The 25,907-nt window shown below is 55.5% G+C and overlaps 1 protein-coding gene across 3 annotated transcripts in view; it reads left to right on the top strand.

The window, feature by feature from the left end:
- The first annotated feature begins 608 nt into the window (after positions 1 to 608).
- Positions 609 to 25,907, top strand: part of SEMA6B (semaphorin 6B) — a 28,731-nt gene continuing 3,432 nt past the window's right edge. Inside the window, exons 1-13 of one of the 3 annotated variants that reach the window (XM_042250125.2) lie at positions 609 to 783; positions 17,294 to 17,443; positions 17,550 to 17,673; positions 19,374 to 19,434; positions 19,597 to 19,659; positions 20,091 to 20,192; positions 20,800 to 20,890; positions 21,416 to 21,535; positions 22,036 to 22,124; positions 23,495 to 23,712; positions 24,492 to 24,623; positions 25,193 to 25,342; positions 25,683 to 25,865. In XM_042250125.2, the coding sequence (XP_042106059.1) occupies positions 17,323 to 17,443; positions 17,550 to 17,673; positions 19,374 to 19,434; positions 19,597 to 19,659; positions 20,091 to 20,192; positions 20,800 to 20,890; positions 21,416 to 21,535; positions 22,036 to 22,124; positions 23,495 to 23,712; positions 24,492 to 24,623; positions 25,193 to 25,342; positions 25,683 to 25,865 (1,454 nt within the window). In that variant the 5' untranslated portion in view covers positions 609 to 783; positions 17,294 to 17,322. Of the gene's footprint in view, positions 784 to 16,335; positions 16,590 to 17,293; positions 17,444 to 17,549; positions 17,674 to 19,373; positions 19,435 to 19,596; positions 19,660 to 20,090; positions 20,193 to 20,799; positions 20,891 to 21,415; positions 21,536 to 22,035; positions 22,125 to 23,494; positions 23,713 to 24,491; positions 24,624 to 25,192; positions 25,343 to 25,682; positions 25,866 to 25,907 lie in introns of those variants that run through there. The other 2 variants (XM_027969844.2, XM_060416310.1) reach the window with 2 other exon arrangements.

The raw sequence follows: 25,907 nt of genomic DNA on the forward strand, positions 1-25,907 counted from the left end.
ACTTTCTAACTGGGTGACCTTGGACAAGACGCCTCCCATGCCTCAGTTTCCTTACGTGCCTATTGAGTGTTGTTAAGTATAATTTGTGGACTGAATAAATGACCTCATAAATGAAGAGGGCCACGTAGCCCCTCTGGGTTCCCGACACCGCAGTCTCCCGGTCATCTCCAGCATCTCACAGAGGGTGGATCCTGAGGATGCAGGTCGGCCAGAGTGGACCTAGGCAGTAAATTGGGGGAGGGGCCGGCAATTAGACCTTCCACCCGGACCAAAGCAGAGTGATTTCTGTTGGATCGCTCCTCCACCCGCACCCCCGGCCCTGCCCCCAGCGCCTTCGGCCGCCCACCCGGCTCCGCCCTCCGTTCCGCGCCGCCCAAGCTCCTGGCCAGGTTTTGCACCGCTCCGGCCCGGCTCGGTAAGGGGGGGTTACCGAGGGGGGGGGCGGAGGTGGCGGAGTCGCGAGTCGCAGCGGCGGCCGCGGCGGGCAGAGGAGATGCGGCCGCGGCGCGCCCCCGGTCCGGCCGCCGCGCAGCGCCCCCCCGGGAGCCGACGCCAGCGCGCCGGGGGCCGGGGCTGAGCCCCCTCCCCCAGCGCAGCGCCGCGGGCCCGGGGGCGGGGAGAGCGCGCGCCCCCAGCCCCCCTCCCCACCCCGGGATGCCTGGCTGAGCCGGCCGGGCCGGGACAGGTGCGCGCACCGACCCCCCCCCGCCCCGCACCACCACCACCCGCGCCCTCCCGCCCTCGCGCTCCCTCCCGCGCACTCGCGGCGGCCGCGGCTCCGAGGTAAGCGCCCCGGGGCGTCTGCAAGAAGGGGGGCTGGGGAGGCGCTATCCTGGGGGTGTCTGTCGGCACGCAGCTGGGGGCCTTAATTGTTGGCTGAGGTGGCCGGGTCAGGCGTTATGATGGGGGGACCTGAGGACCCGGCCACTGGGAGGGGGATGGATTGGGCCGGGGAGGGGGTCTGTGGAGCGCTATAACGGGAGGTTCTGTCGGCAACGCAACTGGGGAGGAGGCTGGATTTTCAGGGGGTCGCAGTATGGAGCGATAGAATGGGGGACCAGTCAGAACGCTTTGAAGGGTCTGGATTTGGGCCTGGGTCTCTGAATGAGACTCCGTAACGGGGGTGTCTAATGGCACCGCAGCTGGGGGCGGCCTGGATTGTTGACGGGGGGCCTATATGTGGAGCTATAATGGGGGTTCTGTCGGTACCACAGAGGGTGGAGGTTTTGTCCATGGGGGGCGCCGTAGAAAGCACAATAACGGGGGCTCGCGGCTGCGCCGCTGGAGAGCTGGATTGGGGCCCAGGTGGGGGTGTTCAGGGCAGGCAGGGGGCCTGCTGGCCGGGGATGGGGGATGCGTTGGGGGGCGGAGCCCTGAGCGCTAAGTCGAGGGGCCGGTGCGGTGGTCCTGGCGAAGCGAGGCCCCTCCGCCCCACTCCACGGTCCATCCGTGGCACCTTGGGCGCCCCTGAGCCCTCTTCAGCCTCACGCCCGGCCCAGAAGCAGTCCAGGGCTGGGGCCGCGGGGGAGGGGCCGTGATGCGGGGGGAGAAAGTCAACCGGTCTGGATCACCCCCACCCCGCCGCTGCAGTGGGGGTCCATGTTTTGGGGCCCCCCAAGAGCTGACAAAGGGACAAAGAAAGCGTCTTTCTCACGCAGTGCGCTGGGAGGGGTGGGGGGCGCCGAATGTGGCCCCCTCCTGTGGGCGCTGATTCGTCTCTAGGGAGGGGGTCTCGCAACCCCTGTCCCGCCTCAGGGTGCCGTCCGGGTTTGGGGCCCCTCCTAGGTGGGGCGCTGCCATAGGACCCCCCTGCTCTGCCCCTGCCCTGTCTTGTGGACGCTGAAGCTAGGTGTATTTGCAAGAGTCCTGGGGTTGGGGGTGACTCCCAGACCCTCAGCCACTAGCTGAGGTCTTTGACATCCTCCCCCTGAGGCTGTTATCTTTGACTCTGGGACTGGAGGGGAACTGGGGCTGGAGGTTAGGGGATTGGGCCCGCAAGTTTTGGGGGTCTCTTTTGGGGTTTAAGGAGGAAGAAGGGACTAATGGCTTGGGTTTCAGAAGGGCCCCCAGTTTGCAAAATTGCAATGCTTTATATGTTTCTGGGTTCATTCAGTTTCTCAAGGGGTACAGTGTGCTCTTCAAAGTCAAAGTTCAGTACCCGTGCAGCGTCCCCTTCCCTGCAGACGCTGGCTAGCCCCTTTTCCACATCCCTGTAGATATGGTGTCTTTCAGGATGAAATTTTGGGATGTAATTGAGGGATGGCTGAAACTCTGTATAGACAGAGTATGGGGTATGGGAAAGCGGCTGGGGGCCGTGGGTGGGGTCAGGATTCTCCTGGGAGGAGGTCCTGAGCTCTTTGGGAAGGTAGGTGTGGATCCCTGTGGCTCAGAGGAGACCCCCTTGGATATCCCACAGGTGGCAGCCTGGCAGGAGGCTCATTAAACTGTAGCATGTACTTGCTGAGCTGACCTGTTTCCCTGAACAGACAGGGAAACTGAGGCCCAGGGAGGTGGATGGGTGAAGAGCGAAGCCAGTCCCCTCTGCTGCTGGGGCTGCTAGATGAGGTCAAGGGGGAGAGGAACTCCCATATCAGCTGAAACCCAAAACACCAGCCCGAAGGTTTCCTTGGAAACCCCAGTCCCCCACCCCCACCCCACTGACTTGAGCAGGGCAGACATTAGACCTGGAGGATCCAACGCCCCACCACTCTCAAAAAAAAAAAAAAAGCATCATAGAGAAGACCAGGGCGTGAGAAGAGGAGTACTGCTGTGTGGCCTCAGACAGGTCGCTAGCCGTCTCTGGGCTGCAATCGCCCCAGAAAGTGCTCTTGGTTCTAGGACCTGAGTGGAAGGAGATGAGGCAGAGATGTACCATGGAATACCCTGGGTATGTAACCTCTCCCTCTGGCCCCCACCTGCCTTCTGTCAGGGCTAAGTACCCATGGGCCTCATGGTCCTATCACCTTCTCTGCTTGGAAGTGAGAAGGTGTTTCCCAGTGGAGGTATTGAGTCACTAGGGAGGGACTATTCACCTCTGTCCACTGGGGAAAGAAGGTGCTGGATACTTGGGCTGTAGGAGACTTTGGCATCTGTACTGGCTGCCTAGGGCTTGAGCGAGGAGTTGCTGGGGTGAGCTGGGGCTGGACCAAGAAGATAGAAATCAAACTGTCTTTGCAAAGGTGACCCTGACGTCAGCTGGCGGGACAGGTAAGCTGGGTCCCCAGGGGCTGAAGGACGTGCCGGTCACTGCCCATGTCCTGGGAAGGAGAGTGTCCCTAGCTGACCCCGGGTTGTGGCTGGCCCTGTCCTGTGTGCCTGGCCCTTTGCCAGGTGATGATGGGGACCCAGAAAGGACTCAGCCAGGGTCAGGACAGATGGAAGCAGGGAGGGCTGCCTGGAGGAGGGGATACTGGCACTGGGCTTGAAGGATGTTGCCAGAAGGAGAGGGGTACACTGATTCCAGGTGGAGAGAGTGGCAGGGAAAGCCACAGAGGGGTGTGTTGGGGGACTCTTGAATGGCTGCACTATTTTAAGTGTGGGCTACAATGAGCAATGTGTCCGGAGAGGTGGCAGGGCCCGTGGATGCCAAGTCGAGGAGCAGCTTTATCCTAAGGGCAGTAGGGAGCCATGGAAGGTTGTAGAGCAGAGAGAGGAATGGGCAGAGTTTCAGACCCTGAGCAGATATGAGGAAGGGTAGCTACCAGGAGAGAGTTTCCTGCAAACCTAGTGGGCTTCTCAGAGGGGTGGAGAGTCACCCGTGCAGGGAGGCAAGCAAGTGGGGTTAGGTAGCCATTTTTCCAGAATGCTGGGGAAATGTTTAGGATATAGTGATTCCAAAATTCTAACCCATTTCAGGGACTGTGGATTCTCAGACTGACTTATCCAAGACCCAGTGGTGATTGGGATTGACCGTGGGTGGGACCTCATTTAGCAGAAGCAGGGACATTGAGGCTCAAGACAGCCTTGCCACCTGCCCCACATCCTGTGGTCAAATTATTAATATCTAGGCGTCAGCTTCAGATCCCCGCGCTAGACACCCCCGCCATTCTGATCGGTGCAGGTTTGGCTTCCAGAGCCCGGGGTTGATGTGTGGCCTGAGAGGTCTGGGCCTGAGCCACATAATTCTCTCTTATTATCACAGTCGTTCATCACCTGCCCTTGAGGGATGGCCAAACGAAGTGGCAGTCATTAGAATGTGCTGAGGAGGTGACTTGGGAGGCCGAAGACGCCTCTTCCATCTCTTTAGGCAGTGATACAGGGCACACACACCCCCTCCCCCGCCCAGCCACCCTTGAAGCTCCTTCACTGGCCCCAGGGTCCAAAGGTGGTAGTCCCAGGGCCTGCTAGGAGGGAAGCCCAGTCTAGTGAGGACTACATTTCCCAGGATGCATCTTGTCCCAGGCTGAGCCTGCCTTCCAAGGGCAGACCTAGGAGAGAACTTCCCCGCTGCAGGATCCCAGGGGGGATTGTGGGTTCGTGAGTTCTCAGCAGGGCCCTGAGAGAGACCTGGTCTAAAGCAGCTGGGGAGACAAGTGACTAAACAGATGCTCCCAGGGGCTCCCTGTGCCATGCGCTGGGCAGGTGATGCTGAGATCTCAGAGGAAAAAGTTTAACTCTAGTGTCTGATTGGCCCTCAAGGGTTGTCCAGGCTCAAGGAGGGGAAATAGGCAGACACTGGCTCTCTTTGCTATGTGGGATCAGAGTTGGGGCAAAATGGGGCTAGGGAAAATTGTCTCTGTGTAGTGGGGATCAGAGAAGATGTACTGAGGAGGGACATTGCAGCTAGGACTATGACGGATGTGTAGGAGTTCACCAGGCCACACGTCTTCTGATAGTTTCAGAACCTTCTCCCTTTCCTGAAGGCTGAGTCAGTGTCCCCTGGGGCAGCTGAGATAGCCCATCTGAGTTTTTGCCCTTGAAGATTGCCACAACATCCATCTCTTCACTCACTCACTCACTCATGCCCCCTCTCTGAGCCTTGGTTTCCCCATCTGTGAGACACACATGCTATTCTCTCTCCCTGACGGTTAAACATTTAAACAGGAGGACGCAGACAATGCCAGGCCTGGTCCTGTTCTTTTCTTACTCTAGAAAAAGAAATTACTTAAAAGCAAGAGCTTGTGGCCTCTGGTCCTGATCTCACTGGAGGTGTGGGGTCTCGGCTTTCATTCCATGAGCTGACAGATGAGCTCCTATTACGTGTGCCTACTATGTGCCAGGTGCTGTGTACCCAACAATGAGCAGGGCCAAGCAGGCTCTGCCCTGCTGAGCTCATACCCAATGGGAACATGGCCACTAACTTGGGAAAGAAAGTAAATCAAATATAACAAGTGCCCTGAGGACAGTGACACTGGATGGTGTCGCTGAGAGGGGAGGGGCTGTTTCAGCTGATGGTGTCAGGGAGAGTGTCTCGGAGGAGGTGACATGTGAGCTGAGACCTGGAAAATGAAAAGGAGCCAGTCTGCAGAGAACTGGAGGAAGAGCATTCCAGGAAGAGGGCACAGCCCGTGCAAAGGCCCTGGGGCAGGACCATGCCTGGTGTTGTTGGAGGAACAGCAAGAAGGCCTGTGTGGCCGGAGCAGAGTGAGCAAGGGGGAGAGAGGGAGGAGAGAAGGGCAGGGAGGAGACAAGATCCCCCTGCACATTTTTGTGCAGGGCCTCGTGGGCTGTAGGGAGTACTTGAACTTTTGGAGGTGGGTGCCCCAAGGGCTGTGGGCAGAGGAGGGGGCGGGACCTGCCTGGGTGCTCACGGATGCTATTTGGTCGCTGCAGAGAGTGCAGACTGTGGGGAGCCAAAGCTGGGGGACCAGGTGGAAGGGACTCCGCTGGTCCAGGGGAGCAAGGATGGGGAACAGCCAGGGTGAGGCAGTAGAGAGGAAAAGTGGGTGGGTCAGAGTAGATGGTGGACTTTCTAGATGTGCAGAGGGGCTGAGAGCCCCTTTCTCTAGGGGCACATAGCACTGTGGGCTTCCCTGGTAGCTCCTGTGGTAAAGAATCTGCCTACAATATGGGAGACCTGAGTTCGATCCCTGGATTGGGAAGATCCCTTGGAGGAGGGAATGGCAACCCACTCCAGTGTTCTTGCCTGGAGAATCCTCATGGACAGAGGAGCCTGGCAGGCTGCAGTCCATGGGGTCACAACAAGTCGGACCCGAATGAGCAACTAAATACAGCGCTGTGGTTAAGAGTGTGATATTGGGACCACATGGGCTAGGTTCAAACCCACTCTGGCCATTTCGTAGCTGTGCGCCCTTGGGCATATTACCTGCCTGCTCTGGGTGAGGAAACCCCTCCTACCTACCCCATCAGTACTTTCTGCAAAGCCTGTTGCACAGAGCTTGGGACACAGTAGGTGCTCCAGAAATGTTTGCTATTGCTCCCCTTCTAAGCCCCAGGGTGTGGAAGAAATGAGGCTCAGATTAGGCTGGCAAATTCCCCGAGGTCACCTAGCAAAACGGGGGCCCCTGCCCCTCTCTGTCTTGCTCTATTGATGCACAGTTCTCAAACCCCACCCCCCCAGAACCCACGTCACTCTGCCAGCATCTCCACCATTCCTGAGCCCTGACTCACCAGGACTTGTGGTCCACTGTGACCCCCAGGCCTTCCGCCCAGGACCTATTTCCCACCTTTGTCTTCTTCAGTTTCATTCGCCAGGTCTTCCATTCCCAGCAGCACTTGGCATGGTCCCATCTGTCTCTTGCCCACCATCACTCAGCAGTGTCCCCCCTCCAGACCTGCCCGTCCGGTCCCATCTCAGTAGGGGATCCCTGGGGCCTCCCAGACAGGGCCTCTAGGGAAGGGCAGTGGCTGGAGGACTTCCGGGTTGGGAGGATCAGTCTGGGGGAGAAGAGGGATCCCAGAACCCCAAGTGAGGGGGGCCAGGCTCACTGTCTTCTCTTCCGGATTGAGGGCCCCAGGGCAGTGACCAACCAGATCTGTTTGTTCTCCCTAAGTGGAGCCCCTTAGAGTGACTCTTACTCCCCTCTCTCCCCTAAAATTGGACCCCAAGAGCAGGACCTGACTTTTCTGTTTTATCCAAACTGGGATTGACACCAGGGTCTGTTTGCCCCCAGGCTGGCTCTGAGCCCCCATCTGTGGGTTCCTGATCCCAAATCCACAGCCCAACTTGAATTCCCTAGGAGCTCCAGCCTCCTCGAGTGGCCCCCTCCCAGGCCCCCTAATTACCCGCTGGGTATAAATGACATTTTAATCTCCTCAGAATGGTCGCCGCTTCCCCGAGAAAGCAGCCCTCCCCTTCCCCATTTCTAATTACAAGTTGCTGCTTCCGATTTGCCTCCTGGCGGCCCAATTTCCAAACAGTGATTAAAATTAATTACCCAGGAGCACCCCCGCCCCCGTCTGGGCCTGGAGCCCTGAAGACCTATCTGTGTCCCCCTCGTGAGGTCCCGCCTCTGCCACCCGGTCTCCCCTGCCCCCGGCTCCCTGAGTGGCTTGGGACAAGGGCAGCCTCTCTCTGGGTCTCTGCTCACTTATCTGCAAAATGTGCAGTTAGACTGTGCAGGCTTGTTGACAGATGGTGCGTCGTGGGCGCTCAGGAAATGTCAGCAAGAGGCGGTAGAGCCACGTGGCCTGGGTTCAAATCCCAACTCTACCCTTCTGTGCAGTGTGACCTTGGCCAAGTGTCTTAACCTCTCTGAGCTTTGTTTTTTTCCTCTGTAAAATGGTATAATGATGCTGCTTCATAGAGTTGGCTTGGGTAGGAATTGTGTTCGGACCTTCGAAGGGCTTGGCCCAGCAGCTGGCACACAGTAGGGGCTTCATCAAATCTTACTTTAAGAGACTCCCTGGCAACCCATTGGTTAAGGCTAAGAACTGCCAATGCCAGGACCTCAGGTTTGACCGCTGGTCAGGAAACTAAGATGCCCCCTGCCACAAGGCATGGCCAAAGATATAATAATAATTTTTTAATTAAAAACTTTTTTAAATTTAAAATCTTAGCTTAAATCCCTACTCTGCTGGGCTGCTGTATTGTGCATCAGGGAGATAGCTCAGGTACTCGAAACACATCTTCTTTAAGGAGATGTTCAGCATTAATTGGACACCTACTGCATGCCTGATTCTGTGCATGGTCCTGGTCAGGGTTGAATCCCCGGCTATGCTGGCACACAGTAAGTGCTCAGGAAGTCTGGAATCAACAGATCTGTGTAACTCTTTCATAAATAGGGGCTGTCTGTGGGACATTCATTCAGCCAGTGTTTGCTGAGCACCTACTGTGCGCTAGACCCCCCCTGTCCCCCGGGGAGTCTTACGTTGTCATCCCTGATTTACAGAGGCAGAAGCAAAACCAGTGAGGGGAAGATGTGACCCTCGCTGCACAGCAGTCCGGAGCACCTATTCCATGTGGCTTATTCCCCCATTACGATAACCCGTTGGGGCTGGTTGTCATGCTCTGTTCTCTGATGGAGAAACTGAGACTCCAGGAGCCCAGAACGCAGGGAGGAGGGCTGAGGACGGAGGGGCTGCACTGCCACCTCCTGGGCTGGGGAGAGGTGAGTTACCGGGTGTGGAGTGAGCACTGGGGGTTTAAGGGGTCCTCTCTCCTCAGCGCCCCCATGGCCCAGGCCCCAGGGGACTCCCTCTGGCCGCTTCGCCAAGTTCCTAGACAGCCCCAGAGCCTGTCTGGGCTGTGCTGGGGGACGACAGAGGCAGCTGGAGGAGGCAGCTGTAAGTGGAGCCGGTAACTAGACCTGGATGGTGCAGGGGCCCGGCTGCCTGGCCGGGTTACTCGATCCCCCCGGGGACGCTGGGCCCCGGAGCTGGAATCCTGGGGCTGCTGGGCGGACAGGAGCTCCTTCTATGGAACTGGAGACGAGCATCCTGCCCCCATCCTTGCCGCAGCAGATGGAGAAACAGGGGCTCTGAGCCTGGCCCGGGGGTCACGGAGTCATCTGCTGTGGTATAGAGAGGGCCAGAGAGGGTGAGTTGCTGGCCCAAGGTCACCCAGCAAGGTCATTTCACAGAGGGCAAACATGAGTGCCAAGTGCCTTATTTTACAGATGAGAAAATTCAGGCTCCAGGTCTTGTCCAGGTGTCCTCTCTTAAGACATGGCCGCCTCCCCACCTGCCAGTATCTTCTTGCCGTGCCTTTAAGGGTTCCAGCCTCCAGGTTTTTGTCTTTGGTTTCCCCTGACCACAGGCTGAGCAGCCCCTTTGCCAAGACTCTCCTATCATTCTCTGCGTCTGGCACACAAGTGGCACTCAGTAATTGCTCGTCCAATGAGTGAATGAATACCTTGCAATTTGGGGTGCAGAAAGCCAGAGCTGGCCACAGACGCTCCCAAGTTGGTGGGGTTGGGTGAAGCCAAGGGTAAGGTTGAAAGCAGAACTTCCTTGCTAAGGCAGAGAGCTTAGGGTGCTCCTCCCTATGCACTGGCTTATTCCAGTGGACTTTGTAGCTAGATGCTCCAGCATGGAATCGGAACACAGAATGTAGTTGGATATTAAAAAATTTTTTTTCTTAGAAGCTTTATTTTATTTTTGGCCATGTCACGTGGCTTGCAAGATCTTATTTTCCCGACCAGGGATCGAACCCATGCCCCCTGCCATGATATCTCTGAGTCTTAACCACTGGGCCGCCAGGGAATTCCCTGGATATTTTTGTATAATAGCTATAACACGATGATAATAATAACTGATGCCCACTCTGAGCTTACTAAGTCCCAGTCCCTAGCTCAGCCCTTTATCTCTAGCTGGGCTGTCAAAATGGCCACTGGCCACATATGACTCGGAGCCACGTGTGGCCAGTCCCAGTCCCAGATGTGCCATAAATATACAACACACCCTGGATTCCAAAGATTAAGTACCAGAAGCAGAATTTAGAATGTCTCATCAATCATCCGTACGTCAATTACAGGTGGAAATAACAAGACTTGGGATCTGTTGGGTTAAATGAAACATATTATTAAAATAAATTGCACCCTTTGAATGTGGCCACCAGGAAATTCAAAACTGCACGTACACGCACGTGGTTTTCTGTAGGACGGTCTGTTCTAGGTGTCTCTGCATCCTCGTAGCAGTGTTTTAGGGTCAGATTTATAGCCCCTGGTGGTTTGTAGATGGGGACACCAAGGCTGAGACGGGAGGAGTGACCCCCGGAGGTCTGGAGGCTGGTAAGAGGCAGAGAGCACATTTTAAGTCTGGGCCACAAGATTCTAGAGACTAAGCGACCACTCCAGGGCTCTTTGGCTGGCAGCATTGTCTGTCCATCCTTCCTCATCCCCAGCCTCAGTTTCCCCAACCCTCCAACAGAATTGGACAGAGCAGGTGGGAAGGGTAGATAGACACAGGCTTGGCCAGCCTGCTATCCACAGTTAATTGGGGTCCTTGGAAAAATTTTCATAGCCAGAAAGCTAGCAATAGGGGTTGCAGGCAGCAGGTTCATGCAGGGGTGCCCCGTTTACAGACTCTGACACGCTTATAGGCATGTGTACACGGGGGACAGTCTGCCCCTGCTGGGGCACACACATGTGCGGTGGTTGCATCTGTGGATATGTGTGAACACGCAGACATTGGGACCTGTGGATATTCATAGGGGCATCCACTCACCTGTGGACTCACATGTGTGGTGTGGGGGTGATGGGCAAAGGTGAGCCAGGGAGGGGTTCAGATCTGGGTTCAACTTTGAATGCTGACAGTTCATGCCTTATAACAAGCCATTATTGAGCACCAGCTGTGTACCAGACGCTGTAGGTACTTGTCATTGGCCAAGATGCACCTGGGCCTGCCCTCATGCGGCTCCTAGTTCAGGAAAACAGTTGGACTCTGAACAGGCTGTTCCGTAGGTGATTATTTCAGTTGGTGGGATCTGTGCATAAGCTCAGCTGCTCAGGATTCTTCTGCCCAAAACTGCACACTCTGGGACTTCCTGGGTGGTCCTGTGGCTAAGACTCTGCACTCCCACTGCAGGAGGCCTGGGCTCTATTCCTGGTTAGGGAACTACATCCCACATGTCACAACCGAGAGTTCTCATGCCATAACTAAAGATCCCACATGCTGCAACTAACCAATAATATAGAAAAAGGATCTAAAATGCAGGGTCTCCTTGGGCAGGTCTAGGACAAACACAAAACTCAGCATTTCTAACCACCCCAAGTGAGGCTGCTCCCTCTGCTGGTGTAAGGGCCATATCTGGAGTAACGGACTGTCTAAAGGAGCCTTTGAGAGTGTCATACTGTGAGGGCGGGTGCGTGGGGAGGGGAGAGGCTGCTGGAGTCCAGCGGATGAGGGTAGAGACGTGAGATGAGGAGGGAGCCCCTCCTAAAGGAGATCAGTCTTGAACAGTCACTGGAAGGACTGATGCTGAAGCTGAAACTCCAATACTTTGGCCACTTGATAGGAAGAACTGACTTATTCAAAAAGACCCTGATGCTGAGAAAGATTGAGGGTAGGAGGAGAAGGGGACAACAGAGAATGAGATGGTTGGATGGCGTCACTGACTTGATGGACATGAGTTTGAGCAAGCTCTGGGAGTTGGTGATGAACAGGGTAGCCTGGCATGCTGCAGTCCGTAAGGCTGCAAAGAGCTGGACATGACTGAGCAACTGAACTAAACTGAACTGACGTGTGTATCTGAGAGAAGAGGCTTTCTCGAGTGAGGAACAGCCAGTGAAAAGGCCCTGGGGCAGGGCCAGGCCAGGTGTGTTGGAGGAACAGGGAGGAGGCCTGTGTGGTTGGAGTACGGCGGGGAGGTTAGAAAAAAGGAAGAGGGAAGAACAGGGAGAAGACGGGGCAGGTCGTGTGAAGTCTTGTGGGCCACCAAGAAAAACTTGGATTTTTACTGGGAGGGAAGTGGGAAGCCCCAGGGGTGTAGACAGAGGAGGGATGGAGCCTGATTCAAGTGCTAACGGGTGACCTTTAGGGGTTGCTTCGGTGGAGGACAGACTGTAGGGATTAAGTGTGGGAGCTGGGGTCCAGCTGGAGGAAACTGTGGGGTCCAGGCAGGAGATGTTGGGAGCTGACCAGAGAACAGACTAGCGAGGCGTGAAGATTCAGGATGAATTCGGCAGACCCCACAGTACTTGCTGGCATTGGATGTGAGCGTGAGAGAATGGGGTGGTGGGTGGTGTTGGAGGGAGTTGGGAGTGACTTCCAGGTGTGGCCTGAGCCATCAGTGAAGACAGGGAACCTGTCAGTCAATAAATCAGTTAGTTCTATGTTCCAGTGAAAATCCTAACAGGTTTTATGTTGTTTGTTTTGGAACTTGCCAGCTGATCCTGAAATTTATGCTGAACTGCTGCGGGTGGGGCAGGGAGAGAGTAGCCCAGACACCCTGGCCAGGTGGGAAAAATGTTTCAGAAGGAAATTCAAATCTATGATGAAGGTATACAAGCTAAGGCCATATGGCACCTGAAAAGGTAGATGGGAGGGTGAAGCAGGTAGCCTGGAGGGGATTTCCATACCTGCCTCAGTTTCCTCATCTGTACAATGGGACTGTGCCAAGACTTGGAGTGATGGAGGTTGGGCAGAGAGGTGGTGTCACGGTACCCACAAGCCCTCCTCGGGGGGGATCTCTGTCTCTTTAACCATCCCTCCCATCCCCATGGGCATAAATGCACATTCTCAGGGCTGTAGGCAGGCAGACACATAGGTGTGTAGGTAGTCTGCACACCATGGGTTGCACATGCCAGCCACGTGACTCCTCCCACCTGGTCCTGGAGGAGGTCCTGCTCCTGGTGGCCAGGTGCCGGGGCAGGTGGTGGGGCCACTTCTGGGCAGGCAGGCGCTGAGTGGCTGCTGACAGAGACGCCTCAAATTTCATGGAGAGAAGCAGATGGTCTTGGGAGTGGTGAGGGAGATGCTGAGGCCTCCGATAACCCCAGGAGGTCAGCGGGTAAACTGAGGCCAGGTGCAGTGGGTTGAACCTGAAGTGACCCAGACTCCTGCAAAACAGCATGTGGGGTTCAGTTCTGCACCATCATCAAACTAACACGTCAGTTAAGTGGGTTTCAGGGACTTCGCTGGTGGCCCCATGGTTAAGAGTCCATTTTCCAATGCAGGGGACACCAGTTCAATCTCTAGTCAGGGAGGTAAGATCCCACACGCTGTGCAGCCGAAAAAAAAAAAGAAAAGAAAACTGAGTGGATTTCAGTCTTGGCTCCACCATTTCCATTTGGTCGGGACTTCGCCTGTCTGTACCTCAGTTTCCCCATCTGTGTAAGGGGCATATTAACAGCACCCACCTATGGGATGTGTTGTGTGGATCACATGAGTTCATTGAAGTCGTTAGAACGGTTCCTGGCCCATAGAAAGTGCTTGGTGTTTGCTATTTTTACTGTTTATTGAGCTTGTACTGTATGCCAGGTCTTGTGCTAGGTGGTGGGGACACAAGGGTGGCCAGGACAGACTCAGCCCCACCGTGCATGTGGGCCTCAGAGTCCAGTGGGAAAGGTGAACAGTTAGCCAGGCGTTTAGAGGATGGGGTGAGCAGGGCACTCACTGGGGATGCACAGGCAGGCAGGAGGCTGGAGGAAGTCAATCCAGGCTGATCTGGGAAGTCTTCCTGGAGGAGGTGTTAAGGTGATGAACCTGTTCATCAGGTTACTAGGAGCAGGAGGCAGGTTGTTCCAGGCAGAGAGAACAACACATGCAGATGCCCAGAGGTGGAGAGGGAAGGGGGGAGATGTCATTTCAAGGGCACTGGGGAGCCATAGAAAGCTTTAGAGCAGAAGTTCTCAGCTGGGGGTGGGTTTCCCCCCCAGGGGAGACTGCATGATGTCTGGGGATGTTTTTGGTTGTCACCATTGAGGGATGCTCCTGGCATTGAGTGGGTTAGAGCCAGGGATGCTTCTGGCACAGTGCCCAGGATGGCCCCCACCAGAGAATGATCCGGTCCCAAATGTCAGTGGTGCTGAAGGGGAGAGACCCTGGTTTAGAGCAGGAGAGAAACAAATGAGATTTGGGTTCTAGAAAGATTCCTTTGCTACCTTAAGGAAGATACTGAAGGGTTGGGACTGGAAGCCAGGGGACAAGGTAGGGGGTGGGAGCTGGGCCTTGGGGCGATCAGGGTGGAGGAAGGGACTGGGAGGCCAACACCCTGGTCTTTGGCTCAAGGACAATGGAGCCATTCGTAAGTCAGGGATCTGGTAAAAGAAGCAGGTTTGAGGCAAGAAAAGCCCAGTTTGGGGTGCAGGGATCCCAGGGTGGTTCTGAGTGGCTGGGGCAGCTATGGACGGAGGGATGACAGGAACATCCTTCTAGCCCCAAGTGGCTGCATGACAAAGTTACGAAAACCAGGATAAAAAATGAGCCGTGAGGTCCCATCCTGACCTCAACCTGCCTGTCTGTGAACTGGGTGTTAAATAACTGTTGGCCTCTGGGACTCCTCCAGATATCCAGCAGTTAAGACTCTGCTCTTCCACTGCAAGGGACAAGGGTTTGATCCCTGGTCAGGGAACTAAGATCCCACATGCTGTGCAATGCAACCAAAAAATTAAAAAAAAAAAAAAGTTACTGCTGGCTTCACCTTGTTAAAGGGTGAGGGAATGGGTGGCTATTAATCTTGTCATGACTGTTCAAACGCTCAACTCCTAGGAGCAAAATCCTGGAGCCAGAGAGAGCCCTGTGATCAGTCCTCACTGGTGGGTCATGACCACCAAATCAGCCCCTCAGTTCCCCCATCTGCAAAAATGGGTTGAATGTTATACCAACCCTGCTAGAGCCCTTGGGGTTACCATGAAGCAATTCCTGGAAACCACTCAGCTTGGCCTCTGATACGTTTAATATACCAATGGCAACAACAATCATAATAAGAATTAGCATTTTCTGAGCAACTGCAGCATTTCTAGGCTCTGTGCTAACACCCACTACAGGCCTGTGAGGTCAGTGCTATTACCATGCCCATTTCACAGATGAGGAAACAGGCCGGGAGAGGTGGAGTGCCATGTCCAAGTCACACAGCATGTACAGAGCAGAGCAGAGCTGGGAGTTGAACCCTTATGACCTTGGAGCTTCGCCACTCATCACAGTGCTGCATGGCCTGTGAGTGGAAGCTGTTGTCTTAAAGTTTCTGAAGTTAAACACAATTCCAATAAAACATGGGATAAAAGGCCCAGAGCACTGCCTTTACACCTCTTGCGATGGCTACTATCAAAAAGCAGAAAGTAGTGTTGGCAAGAGAAATTGGAACACATGGGTGATGCTGGTGGGAATATGGTGCGGACACAGTGGAGAAGAGCTTGGCGATTGCTCCAGAAGTTAAACATAGAGTCACCATACGATCCAGCAATTCCACTCCTACATAGACACCCAAAAGAAATGAAAGCAGGGTTTCAAAGAAATGTTTGCACACTCGTGTTCATAGATGTTCACAACAGTCCAAAGGTGGAAGCAGCCCCATTGTCCATCGACAGGTAAATGCGCAAATAAAATGTGGTCCATCCTCACCATGGAATATCACTCAGCCTTAAAAAGGAAGGATAGTCTGACACTTGATACAACAAGGATGTATCCTGAGGATGTGATGCTCAATGAGGGAAACCAGACACAGAAGGACAAATACTGTCTGGTTCCATTCACAGGAGGTCCCTAGAGTCAGATCCACAGAGACAGGAAGTAGATGGTGGGGCCAGGGGCTAGGGAGGGGACAGTGAGCCTGTTTCATGGGGACAGAGTTTCAGTTTGGGAAGATGAGAAGATTCTGGAGGTGGGTCGTAGGATGGTTGCACGACAATGTGAATGTATTTAACGCCACTTAAATATCGTTAAGATGGCAAATTTTATGTTATATAGATTTTGGTGGTGGTGTTGTTTGCTCACCAAGTTGTATTTGACTCTTTGTGAACCCACGGACTATAGCCCGCCAGGCTCCTCTGTCCATGGACTTCCCCAGGCAAGGATACTGGAGTGGGTTGCCACCTCCTTCTCCAGGGGATCTTCCCGACCCTGGGATCGAACTGTCCCTCTCCTGCACTGGCAGGCAGGTTCTTTACCACTGAGCCACCAGGGAAGCCCCTGTGTACACTGGACCACAATATTAAAATGTTTTAAAAAAAAAAGGGAAAAAAAGAAGGCACGAGCAGACAGAACACCGCAGAGGCTGAGGTGTCCTCGCAGGTGTGGGGAGGAGATTTTCCAGGTGGAGTGGAGAGTTGAGGTCTGGCCGTGGAGTTGGTGGCCTTGAATGGCAGTGTTGGTGGCCTGACTCTGGGGTCGCTGGGAGACTCCGGCAGTTGTGGAGCAGGGGAGGAGCCCGGGCAGGAAACTGAAGGAAGCAGAGCCAGGTCCACACGCACATGGGATCCTGGCGTCGGCTGAGTCACAAATCCTGGAAGCTCAGGGTCGGAGAGGAAACACTGCCGGCTCACGCAAGGCCTTCCTGTTTTTTGGCCCTGAATCCTCGGAGGCAGGCGCTCCAGGGCCAAAGTTCGTGGTTCATGTCCACCTCCACGGATTCGGAATCCCCATGCCCCCAGGGCCTGGGCAGGGCTGGGAGATGTACCTGCTGCTTAGGTGGGGAAACTGAGGCTCAGAGCTAGCCCGGGACTTCACAGGAGGACAAAGCTTCGGATGTCTTCCTGGGGCTCCGGACGGCGCCCCTTCTGAAAGAGGAGTGGAGGGCTGGGTTCCAGAGGGTGAGTTCTGTTTACACCATCAACCAGAGCATCACTCGGGTGGGGGAGGGGTCTCCATACACCTAGAGCAGGAAGCAGCCTCTCCCACAACCCCTCCTAAAGGTGGTGAGGCCCCTGTCACAGAAGTATGTTAGCAGAGGACCGAAAGGCTGGACTCGGAAGGGAGTTGGGCTCACGGCGGCCTCTGAGGTCCCCAGCCAACTGAATATCCTGCAGTTCCAAAGTTCTGCAGTTCCCAGATTGTGGTTTATACAATTCCTAGGGCCTTTGAATTTCTTTTTCTTTCTTTTCTGTTTTTTTTTTTTTTTTGAGCGTTTTCTTTTAAAATTTTTGTGTTTTAAGAATACTTTAAACATATGTTTTGAAATTGAATTTTTAAATACATATATGTTTTGAAATATGTTATTATTTATTTTTAACTTAAAATCATTTAATTTTTAAATTAGTCTCATGATTAATTTTTTGTTAGGAACCGTTTCCTGAACTTTCGCTTTCAAATATGGTCAGAAAGTTGTTCTGGTAATTAGTAAGTGCTGATATTATTATTGCTAATGCCATGATTGTGGTTATTTTTAAATTATTACCCCAGTGGGAAAGTTTTCCGGGACTTGAAGGTCCCGGACGCCGTGACACTCGCGCTCCGTCTGCTGGCAGCAATCGGGACTGCAAGCCACACGGCTCACCGCCCCGCCCCTCGCTCGCAGGTGTTACCTCCTGTCGCCCTGACCTCGCCATGCGGACCCCGCGAGGGCCCCCTTCCCGTCCGGCCCTACTGCTCCTGCTGCTGCTCCTGGGAGGCGCCCACGGCCTCTTCCCCGAGGAGCCGCCGCCGCTCAGCGTGGCCCCGAGGGACTGTGAGTGGGGAGTCTTGCGATGGGGAGGGAGTCCCCCCCTCCCGGGGTCTCACCAGGCTAGACTCACCCTGGCCCTGGATCACACCCTTCCTCTACCCTCCCCCAGACCTGAATCACTATCCCGTGTTCGTGGGCAGTGGGCCAGGACGCCTGAGCCCCTCAGAAGACGCTGATGACCTCAACATCCAGCGAGTTCTACGGGTCAATAGAACGCTGTTCATCGGGGGCAGGTAGGAGAAACTGCCCGGCAGAGAATGCGGTGGGTGAGGTGTGGGGAGCAGGTGGTAGCATTTTAGGGAGGTCTGTGGGATAGGGCCTGTAGTTCAGCTGGAATGTGAATACATGTCCCTGGAGTGGGAATTTCAAGTGCTGAACTCTGGGTGTGGTTGAAGACCAGACCCTACTTATAGTGTGTTACCAAGTGGGCACAGCTGTCTGGTCAGAATTCACTGGGTGCTAGAGGGGGTGCTGAAGTGGCACCAAGGGCTTCTCTGAGAAGGTGACATTTGAGTTGAGACCTGAAGGATGAGGAGCCAGCTGTGAGGAAATCTAAGGGAGAGAGAGACGTCAGAACAGAGGATGGAGCCCATGCAAAGGTCCTGGGGCAGGACTGTGTCTCATATGGTGAAGGGACAGTGAAGAGGCACAAATGTCTGGAGCAGGGGGAGAGAGAGAGGAGGGGAGGGCAGGGAGAGGACAGGGCAGGTCGTGCAGGGCCTTGTGGGCTGCAGGGAGGATTCAGGCTTTTACCCCAAGGGAGATGGGACCCAAGAGGGCTGTGCAGAGGAGGGGCGGGGCCTGACTCAGGTGCTCACAGGTGTCCTCTAGTGGCTGCTGTGAGGAGAGCCGACTGGGGGGGAGAATGTGGACCGGCTCTCTGGTGGCTGCTGCGGGGAAGACAGCCTGTGTCGGTGAGGGCGGGAGCCCCTACACCTGGGCAATCCAGTAACAGGGGCTGAACGAGAATGGTGGCCATAGAGGGTGTGAGAAGTGGATGAACGCTGCGTACATATTGAAGGCAGAGGTGAAGGTATTGGGAGGGAAGGCGAAGCGGGGAGATGTGGGTCCCTCCCACACTGTTGTCTCAGCCGAGACAGCACCTGACCCGAGAGGGTGGTCAGGGTGGGGGCAGGCTTGGGGGATGGTCGCGCTCAGCGAGGCCATGTCGAGCGTGAGAAACCTGTGAGCCCTCCCTTGTGGAGACCTTGAGGGCTAGCCGGGCCCCAAAGCTGGAACTCAGGGGAGGCCCTGGCTGGAGACAGGACTGTGAGTGTCATCTGCACAGAGACACGGTTCCACCCTGAGAGTGGACAAGGCCGCCCAGAGGGGTATGGCTAGGGGAAGGGAGAGGCCAGAGGACCCAGGCGTGGGCCCACCGGGGGAAGAGGAGGGCCCAGAGGGGTGGGAGGGAAGGCAGGTGAGTGCCAGGTCCAGGCACGCAATGAGGGTGGTGTTCCCAGGAGGAAAATGGACTGGTGGGGAGAGACACTGTGGAAAGGGAGAAGAGAACAGAGAAGTCACCGCTGGACTTGACAATGGCCAGTGACCTTGATCAGGGCAGTCTCTGCTGCATGTGGAGGAGAAGTGAGAGCCTGGAGGGTGAGACCGAGGGGTGCTGGGTGGGGGGGGGACATTGGATGTAAAGTCATTGGACAGTGCATCGTGTTAGCTGTAGGTCCCTAGGCTATGGGTTGTGTGAGGTGGCATCGTAAGGCATGTGGGGTGTGCTAGAACCCGTGGTTCATTTTAGGGCACAAGGAGGCGTGTAAGGGCATGCTCAGGCGCCTGAAGGCACGCTCAGTGTTGGAGCTGCGTGTGGCAGAGGTGTTGTTACGCCCCTGTGGGTATGTGTTGGACACCACGTCTGCTGCCAGGAGGATAGAATGTGTAGGGGAGGCCCCCGATCTCACTAACTACACCTCTTCTCTAGGGACAACCTATACCGGGTGGAGCTGGAGCCCCCCACATCAACTGAAATGCGGTACCAGCGGGTGAGGAAGGGGCGCAGGCGGGAGGGGAGGGGGCAGCTGTTGGCGCTCCCACTAGGGAGCCCGGACACTGCGCTGGGGAGCACAGTGGATTCAGGTCTGCCTAGCAGGGTTCCTGGGTCCGTCACGGACCCCGCTCCCCTCACCAACCCCCTGTGTCCCCAGAAGCTGACCTGGCCCTCCAACCCCAGCGACATCAACGTGTGTCGGATGAAGGGCAAGCAGGAGGTAAGTGAGCCCTGGCCATGCCCGCATCAGCCATGGTAACGCCCCAATCCGTCCTGGCCATCCCACAGGGCAAATCCTTCTCTGCTTTCATTCCAAGCCAGGCCCCTGTTGCCATGGGTACTCCCAGAGCCTAGCCATGCCCTCAAGGTGGTCCTCAGTCGTGGCCACTCTGCTAGTGGCCTTGCCATAGCTCACGCCTTCAAGTGCCCTATTTTCTTGTCTGTGCCCAACCCTTAGCCATGGCCACGCCCCCAGTCTTCTCCTAGTTTAGCCCCCTGCTTTGGTCACGCCCACAACCTGACCCCTCCCAGTCGGGCCCCGCCTCTACCCTGGCCCCGCCCTTCACCACGCCCCATGTGCCCTACAGTCCTGGCCCCGCCCACACCCGTGATCACGCCCACCTCGGCTTTTCTCTTCCTGCCCCATCCCAGGGCGAGTGTCGAAATTTTGTAAAGGTGCTTCTACTTCGGGACGAATCCACTCTCTTCGTGTGTGGTTCCAATGCCTTCAACCCCGTGTGTGCCAACTACAGCGTGAGTCACCGCCCTTCGAAGCCCTGCCCGCCCAGGTTTAACATCGGCAACCCTTTGCTCATGGGCCCTCTGTTGGTCGTGCCGTATCCCCAAGCCACATCACCTCCTACAGGAAGCCTTACTGGATGAACTGTCCTCCCCCCTCATCACCCAGAATTCCGTAAGAGGCTTCCAAAGGCGGCCTCTACAGGCTGAGGCTACTTAAGATTGACTAGGATCGACTCCTAGACCCCATTTCTGATCAGTAAATTGAGCCCTGGATTTCCCTGCTGGTTCAGCTGTTAAAAATCCACCTGCCAACGCAGGAGGTGCGGGTTCCATCCCTGGAAGATCCCCTGGAGAAGGAAATGGCAACCCACTCCAGTATTCTTGCCTGGGAAATCTCATGGACACAGGAGCTTGGTGAGGTCACAGAAGAGTCGGACACGACTAAGGCACTAAACAACAACAAAACAGCCCCAGAAAGGTTAAGTGACTGACAAAGTCACACAGCATCCAAGGTGGCACCAGGATTCCCCTTGGAGGGCGTCGCTGGGGGAGCCAGGGGCTGCTAGGTACAGCCAGGAGCTGTCACTCAGACCCTATTTCCCCACCCCCACCCCCGCAGATGGACACACTGCAGCCCCTTGGGGACAACATCAGCGGCATGGCCCGCTGCCCATACGACCCCAAACACGCCAACGTTGCCCTCTTCTCCGGTGAGTGCCCCCATCCCTGACCATTTGAAGGGGCCTCAGCCCTGAGCAAGGCGTGGAATTTTCCATTCTTGGAGTTTGGTCATTTAGAAGGTGGTTGGGAGACCATCTCTCCAGCCATGAAACAGACAGACTCTTAAGGCAGGAAGGACTCAGCCGAGGTCGGGGATCAGCTGGGGAATTGAGGATCAGCTGAAGCCAGGGTCCCAGCAGGGTTGGGGCTCAGCCTAGGACTTAAGCTCACTTAAGCTCCGGGCTCAGTCTCTTTTTTTCTTAGATATTTTATTTATTTATTTGGCTGCATCGGTCTTAGTTGCGGCCTGTGAACTCTTAGTTGTTGCGTGTGGGATCTAGTTTCTTGTTCAGGATTGAACCTGGCTCCCCTGCTTTGAGAGCATGGAGTCTTAGCCACTGGACCACCAGGGAAGTACCAGGGCTCACTCTTGAAGATCAGGTTTTGACCCCCCCAACCCCTGAGGTCTACAGTCTAATCTTTTACCTGCCTCCCCCTGATTCACACCCACCCAGAAGGGATGCTCTTCACAGCCACCGTTACTGACTTCCTCGCCATCGATGCCGTCATCTACCGCAGTCTCGGGGACCGGCCCACTCTGCGCACGGTGAAACATGACTCCAAGTGGTTCAAAGGTGGGGCGATAGGGACAGGCCTGGCAGGGCTCACATTTGTCAAATTCCCCACCAAAATAAAGTCCCAGAGGAGACAGGCAGGGAACTCCCATCTCCTCTTTAGAACCTACTGGCCTCTTTGACGATCTAGTCAGAGGAGAGATTTAACTTGGGTATAAGGTAGAACTTGCTGGAAATGAGTGGCTTAGCAGCCTGAAATGGAACAGTACTAGGGGTTCAGCAGGAGCTCAGCTCAACACAGGAGGAGGACAAAATAGTAGACGTTGCTGTTTGCGGAAAGTAGACACAATGATTTTAGGATTTTGACACCCACTCTCCCCCCACCGCCCCCCACACACAAATCACAAACTTTGTGTGTCTTTTATTTTGCCTGGGTAATCAGCTGATGTTCTCCCCCCACCCCTTCACTGTAAAAGCAGTTACCCAGGCTATTGTGTTCCCAGCTCCAGAAACTCCCTTTCTCCCATCACGAAATGGGTTTTGACCCCTCTCTCCTACAGAGCCATACTTTGTCCACGCGGTGGAGTGGGGCAGCCACATCTATTTCTTTTTCCGGGAGATTGCGATGGAGTTTAACTACCTGGAGAAGGTAAGGTCCTATTTCCCCTCCTAGAGAGGCCCTTGCAGTAGGGCATATAGCTGAGAGGCTCCAGTCATCGGAAGTAGAGAGCAGAGGTTGGGTCCATGAAACTCCACCCAGGGTGAGAGCAGCCCTCTGGCCCTCAGGGCCCTCCACTCTAGGCAGGACCAGGCCCCTGAGACCTGAATACATTTCTGGAGTAGCCCTGGGTGAGGGTCCCAGGTCTGAAGTCTGATACACCCGTGGTTCCAGTCCCAGTCCTGCTATTGTTTGTCTGTCCATCCACCCATCTACCATCCATTTATCCACTCATCAACCACAGCCCATAGGTCTGCCCACTCAGCCACCCTCTCATTTACCCAACTTCAGCCCACCCACACTTCCATCAAACCATTTATCCATCTATCCATCTGCCCACCCCTGCCTCAACCATTCTCCATGCATCCATCCATCCATCCCTCACCTTCTGTGCACCTCTAAACCCATCCATCCACCTCCCACTCGTTGGCTTCTTCATCCATTCATCCATCTACCTGTCCATTCATTCATATACCAGCCATCCGTTGATCTGTCCTCCTACTGATCAACTCATCCATCTGCCATCCATCTCTCCATTCACCTGCCCACCCCTCTATATATCCAGTTATCTAGCCTCCAGCTTCTCCTCATAACCTGCTCATCCATTCCATTCAAGCTTCTATCCACCCATGGATATACCATGATAATGATCTATCATTATCTCCTTCATCTGCCTATCCATCCATCCACATACTCATTCATCTGTCCACCCATCCATCCATCCATCTATCCATCCACACACCCATTCATCCACCAATTATCTCCTTCTTCATTATCTTCTTTATCTATCACTGTCCCTTCAGATTCACCCATCTATCCATCCATTCATCCATCCATCCGTTCACCTCCATTGCACCACCTATCCATCCATCCCATCTCTCAATCCATGCAGACAGTTAAGTGCACAGACTGCCACTTACTGCTAGTGTGGCCTTGGGCTTCAGTTACTTCCCTTTCTCTGTGCCTCAGTTTCCCCTCTGTACCTCGGGGATCATAGGCCCTCCTCTGTAGAGCTTCGGGAGGAGCGTGAGACAGGATGAAGATCAAGTGCCTGGCACCTAGTGAGGGATCCATCAGTGGAGGCAATGATGATTACAGTTGTCTTGGTGGCTGTGGTCATCACCATCCTCACATTTCTGCCAGGGAATCTGGTGCCCAGGGGGCTAGGGTGACTGGCCAGGGACTCACAGCCAGCCAGGACTAGCCTCCTCCATCCCATCCTGGGTGGTGGGCATTGCAGCCTGCAGGTGGGCCTGGCAGAACATGGGGCTCAGGCCCCTGTCTTCCCGCTGACGTTTCAGGTGGTGGTGTCGCGTGTGGCCCGGGTCTGCAAGAATGACATGGGCGGCTCTCCTCGCGTGCTGGAGAAGCAGTGGACTTCCTTCCTGAAGGCGCGGCTCAACTGCTCTGTGCCGGGGGACTCTCACTTCTACTTCAACGTGCTGCAGGCTGTCACGGGCGTGGTCAGCCTGGGGGGCCGGCCCGTGGTCCTTGCTGTTTTCTCCACGCCCAGCAACAGGTCAGTGGGTGCAGGGGGAGAGTTCTCACGCTCACTCATCACATATTCCCAGGGGTCCTGTGCTGGGTAAAACAGGGCTCCCAGGAGGCCTCTGTCCCAGGCCAGGAGGGGGACCAAGCCAGACACTGACCCTCCAAGGCCCTCTGGCCAAAACTTGGCAGATGCAGGCACATCTTTATTTTCTGCCTTTGGAGGAAGGGTCAGGCAGGGTGTCCTAGAAGAGGCATCAACGGGTATGAGATGGAGAGAAAGGGAAGAGTGTGCCAAGGAACAGCATGTGCAAAGGCCCTGAGGCTCCAATGAGCTTGAAATGTTTACACCATAGGGAGGAGGCTAGAGCGGTGGGAGCAAGAAGGAAAGTGGAGGATATGAAGCAGGGAGGTGGCAGGCTGTGGGGAGGAGCCTGAATTTTATCCTGAGGGCCCTAGGGGGCCATGGCAGGGTAAGGAGCAGAAGAGGAACAAGTCAGACTTGCATTTCTGGAAAACTCTCTCGGGAATGGGTTGAAAGGGAGCAAGAGTGGCATCTGGGAAACTGGACATCCAGGCAAGTGACAGGGGCACCTGGACATGGGTGGCCATGGAGGAACTGAGCTGTGATCCAGTCTGAGAACTGCTTAGATGGTGGAATGACTGGATTGGACGGGTGGGCAGCAACTCTGGCCCAGGGAAGTGAAGGTCTGACTGCTCCAGAGGACAAACACTCCTCCACACGCTTGCCCAGGGCAGTTCCCCACCCCGCCAGGCTCACCACTTCCTTTCATCTGCCTCCACCTACAGCATCCCCGGCTCGGCTGTCTGCGCCTTTGACATGACACAGGTGGCTGCCGTGTTTGAGGGCCGCTTCCGTGAGCAGAAGTCCCCTGAGTCCATCTGGACACCCGTGCCAGAGGATCAGGTGCCACGGCCCCGGTGAGAGGCCCCTCCATCCTGCAGTGGGTACCCGGGTAGGATCCTGACCCTGAACTGAGGGCTGGGACTCCCAGGCTGTTGTTTGGCTGTTGCTGAGGTCAGCTGTGGGCTTCCCTGGTAGCTCAGCTGGTAAAGAATCTGCCTGCAATGCAGGAGACCCTGGTTCAATTCCTGGGTCGGGAAGATCCCCTGGAGATAGGATACGCTACCCACTCCAGTATTCTTGGGCTTCCCTGGTGGCTCAGATGGTAAAGAATCCACCTGCAATGCAGGAGACCTGGGTTTGATCCCCGGATGGGAAGATCCCCTGGAGGAGGGCATGGTAACCCACTCCAGTATTCCTTCCTGGAGAATCCCCATGGACAGGAGCTTGGTGGGCTAAAGTCTATGGGGTCGCAAAGAGTTGGACACGAGTGAGCAACTAAGCACAGCACAGCACAGAGGTCAGCTGTAGCCATTATGCAGGTGGAGAAAACTGAGGCCCTTGGAGCAGGGGCACCCTAGTGAATCAGAGTCCCTGAGTGGGGGGCCTCTAGGTCTGCCCTGACCACCCCTTCACCCCCACCCAGGCCCGGGTGCTGCGCAGCTCCTGGCATGCAGTACAATGCCTCGAGCGCCTTCCCGGACGAGATCCTCAACTTTGTCAAGACTCACCCTCTGATGGACGAGGCCGTGCCCTCCCTGGGCCACGCACCCTGGATTGTTCGAACTCTGATGCGGTCAGTTCCTACACTTGGCTGGGGTCCTGGTGGCCAGGCCTGGGTGGGGAAAAGAGCCCAGGCCAGGGTGGTGGGCGAGAAGGGAGCATAGGGGCCACTTTTGACATGACACGAGGGGAAGACAGAGATGGAGGGAGACACAGAGAGGGAGGCAGATGGGGAGATGAAGGCAGGAGAGCCCAGGGAGGAGCTGGCTTTGGGCGTCTGTTTCCCTCTGTGATGTGCACCCTTGGAGCCACGCCCACGCCCACCTTGCGCAGCGTGGGTGATGTCTCCGAGTGCACACAAGGGGCCATGGGGGCTGGGCGGCAGCCTGACTTCTGCTCCACCCTGGCCCCAGGCACCAGCTGACCCAAGTGGCTGTGGACGTGGGCGCCGGCCCCTGGGGCAACCAGACCGTTGTCTTCCTGGGGTCTGAGGCAGGCACGGTCCTCAAGTTCCTTGTCTGGCCCAACGCCAGTGCCTCAGGTACCACAGGGCCCAGTGTCTTCCTGGAGGAATTTGAGACCTATCGGCCTGACAGGTGAGGCTGGCAGAGGTCAAGAGGCAGGGCCAGCGGGCAGGG

Source organism: Ovis aries, chromosome 5 (genome assembly GCF_016772045.2).
Source record: "Ovis aries strain OAR_USU_Benz2616 breed Rambouillet chromosome 5, ARS-UI_Ramb_v3.0, whole genome shotgun sequence".
Lineage (NCBI taxonomy): Eukaryota > Metazoa > Chordata > Mammalia > Artiodactyla > Bovidae > Ovis > Ovis aries.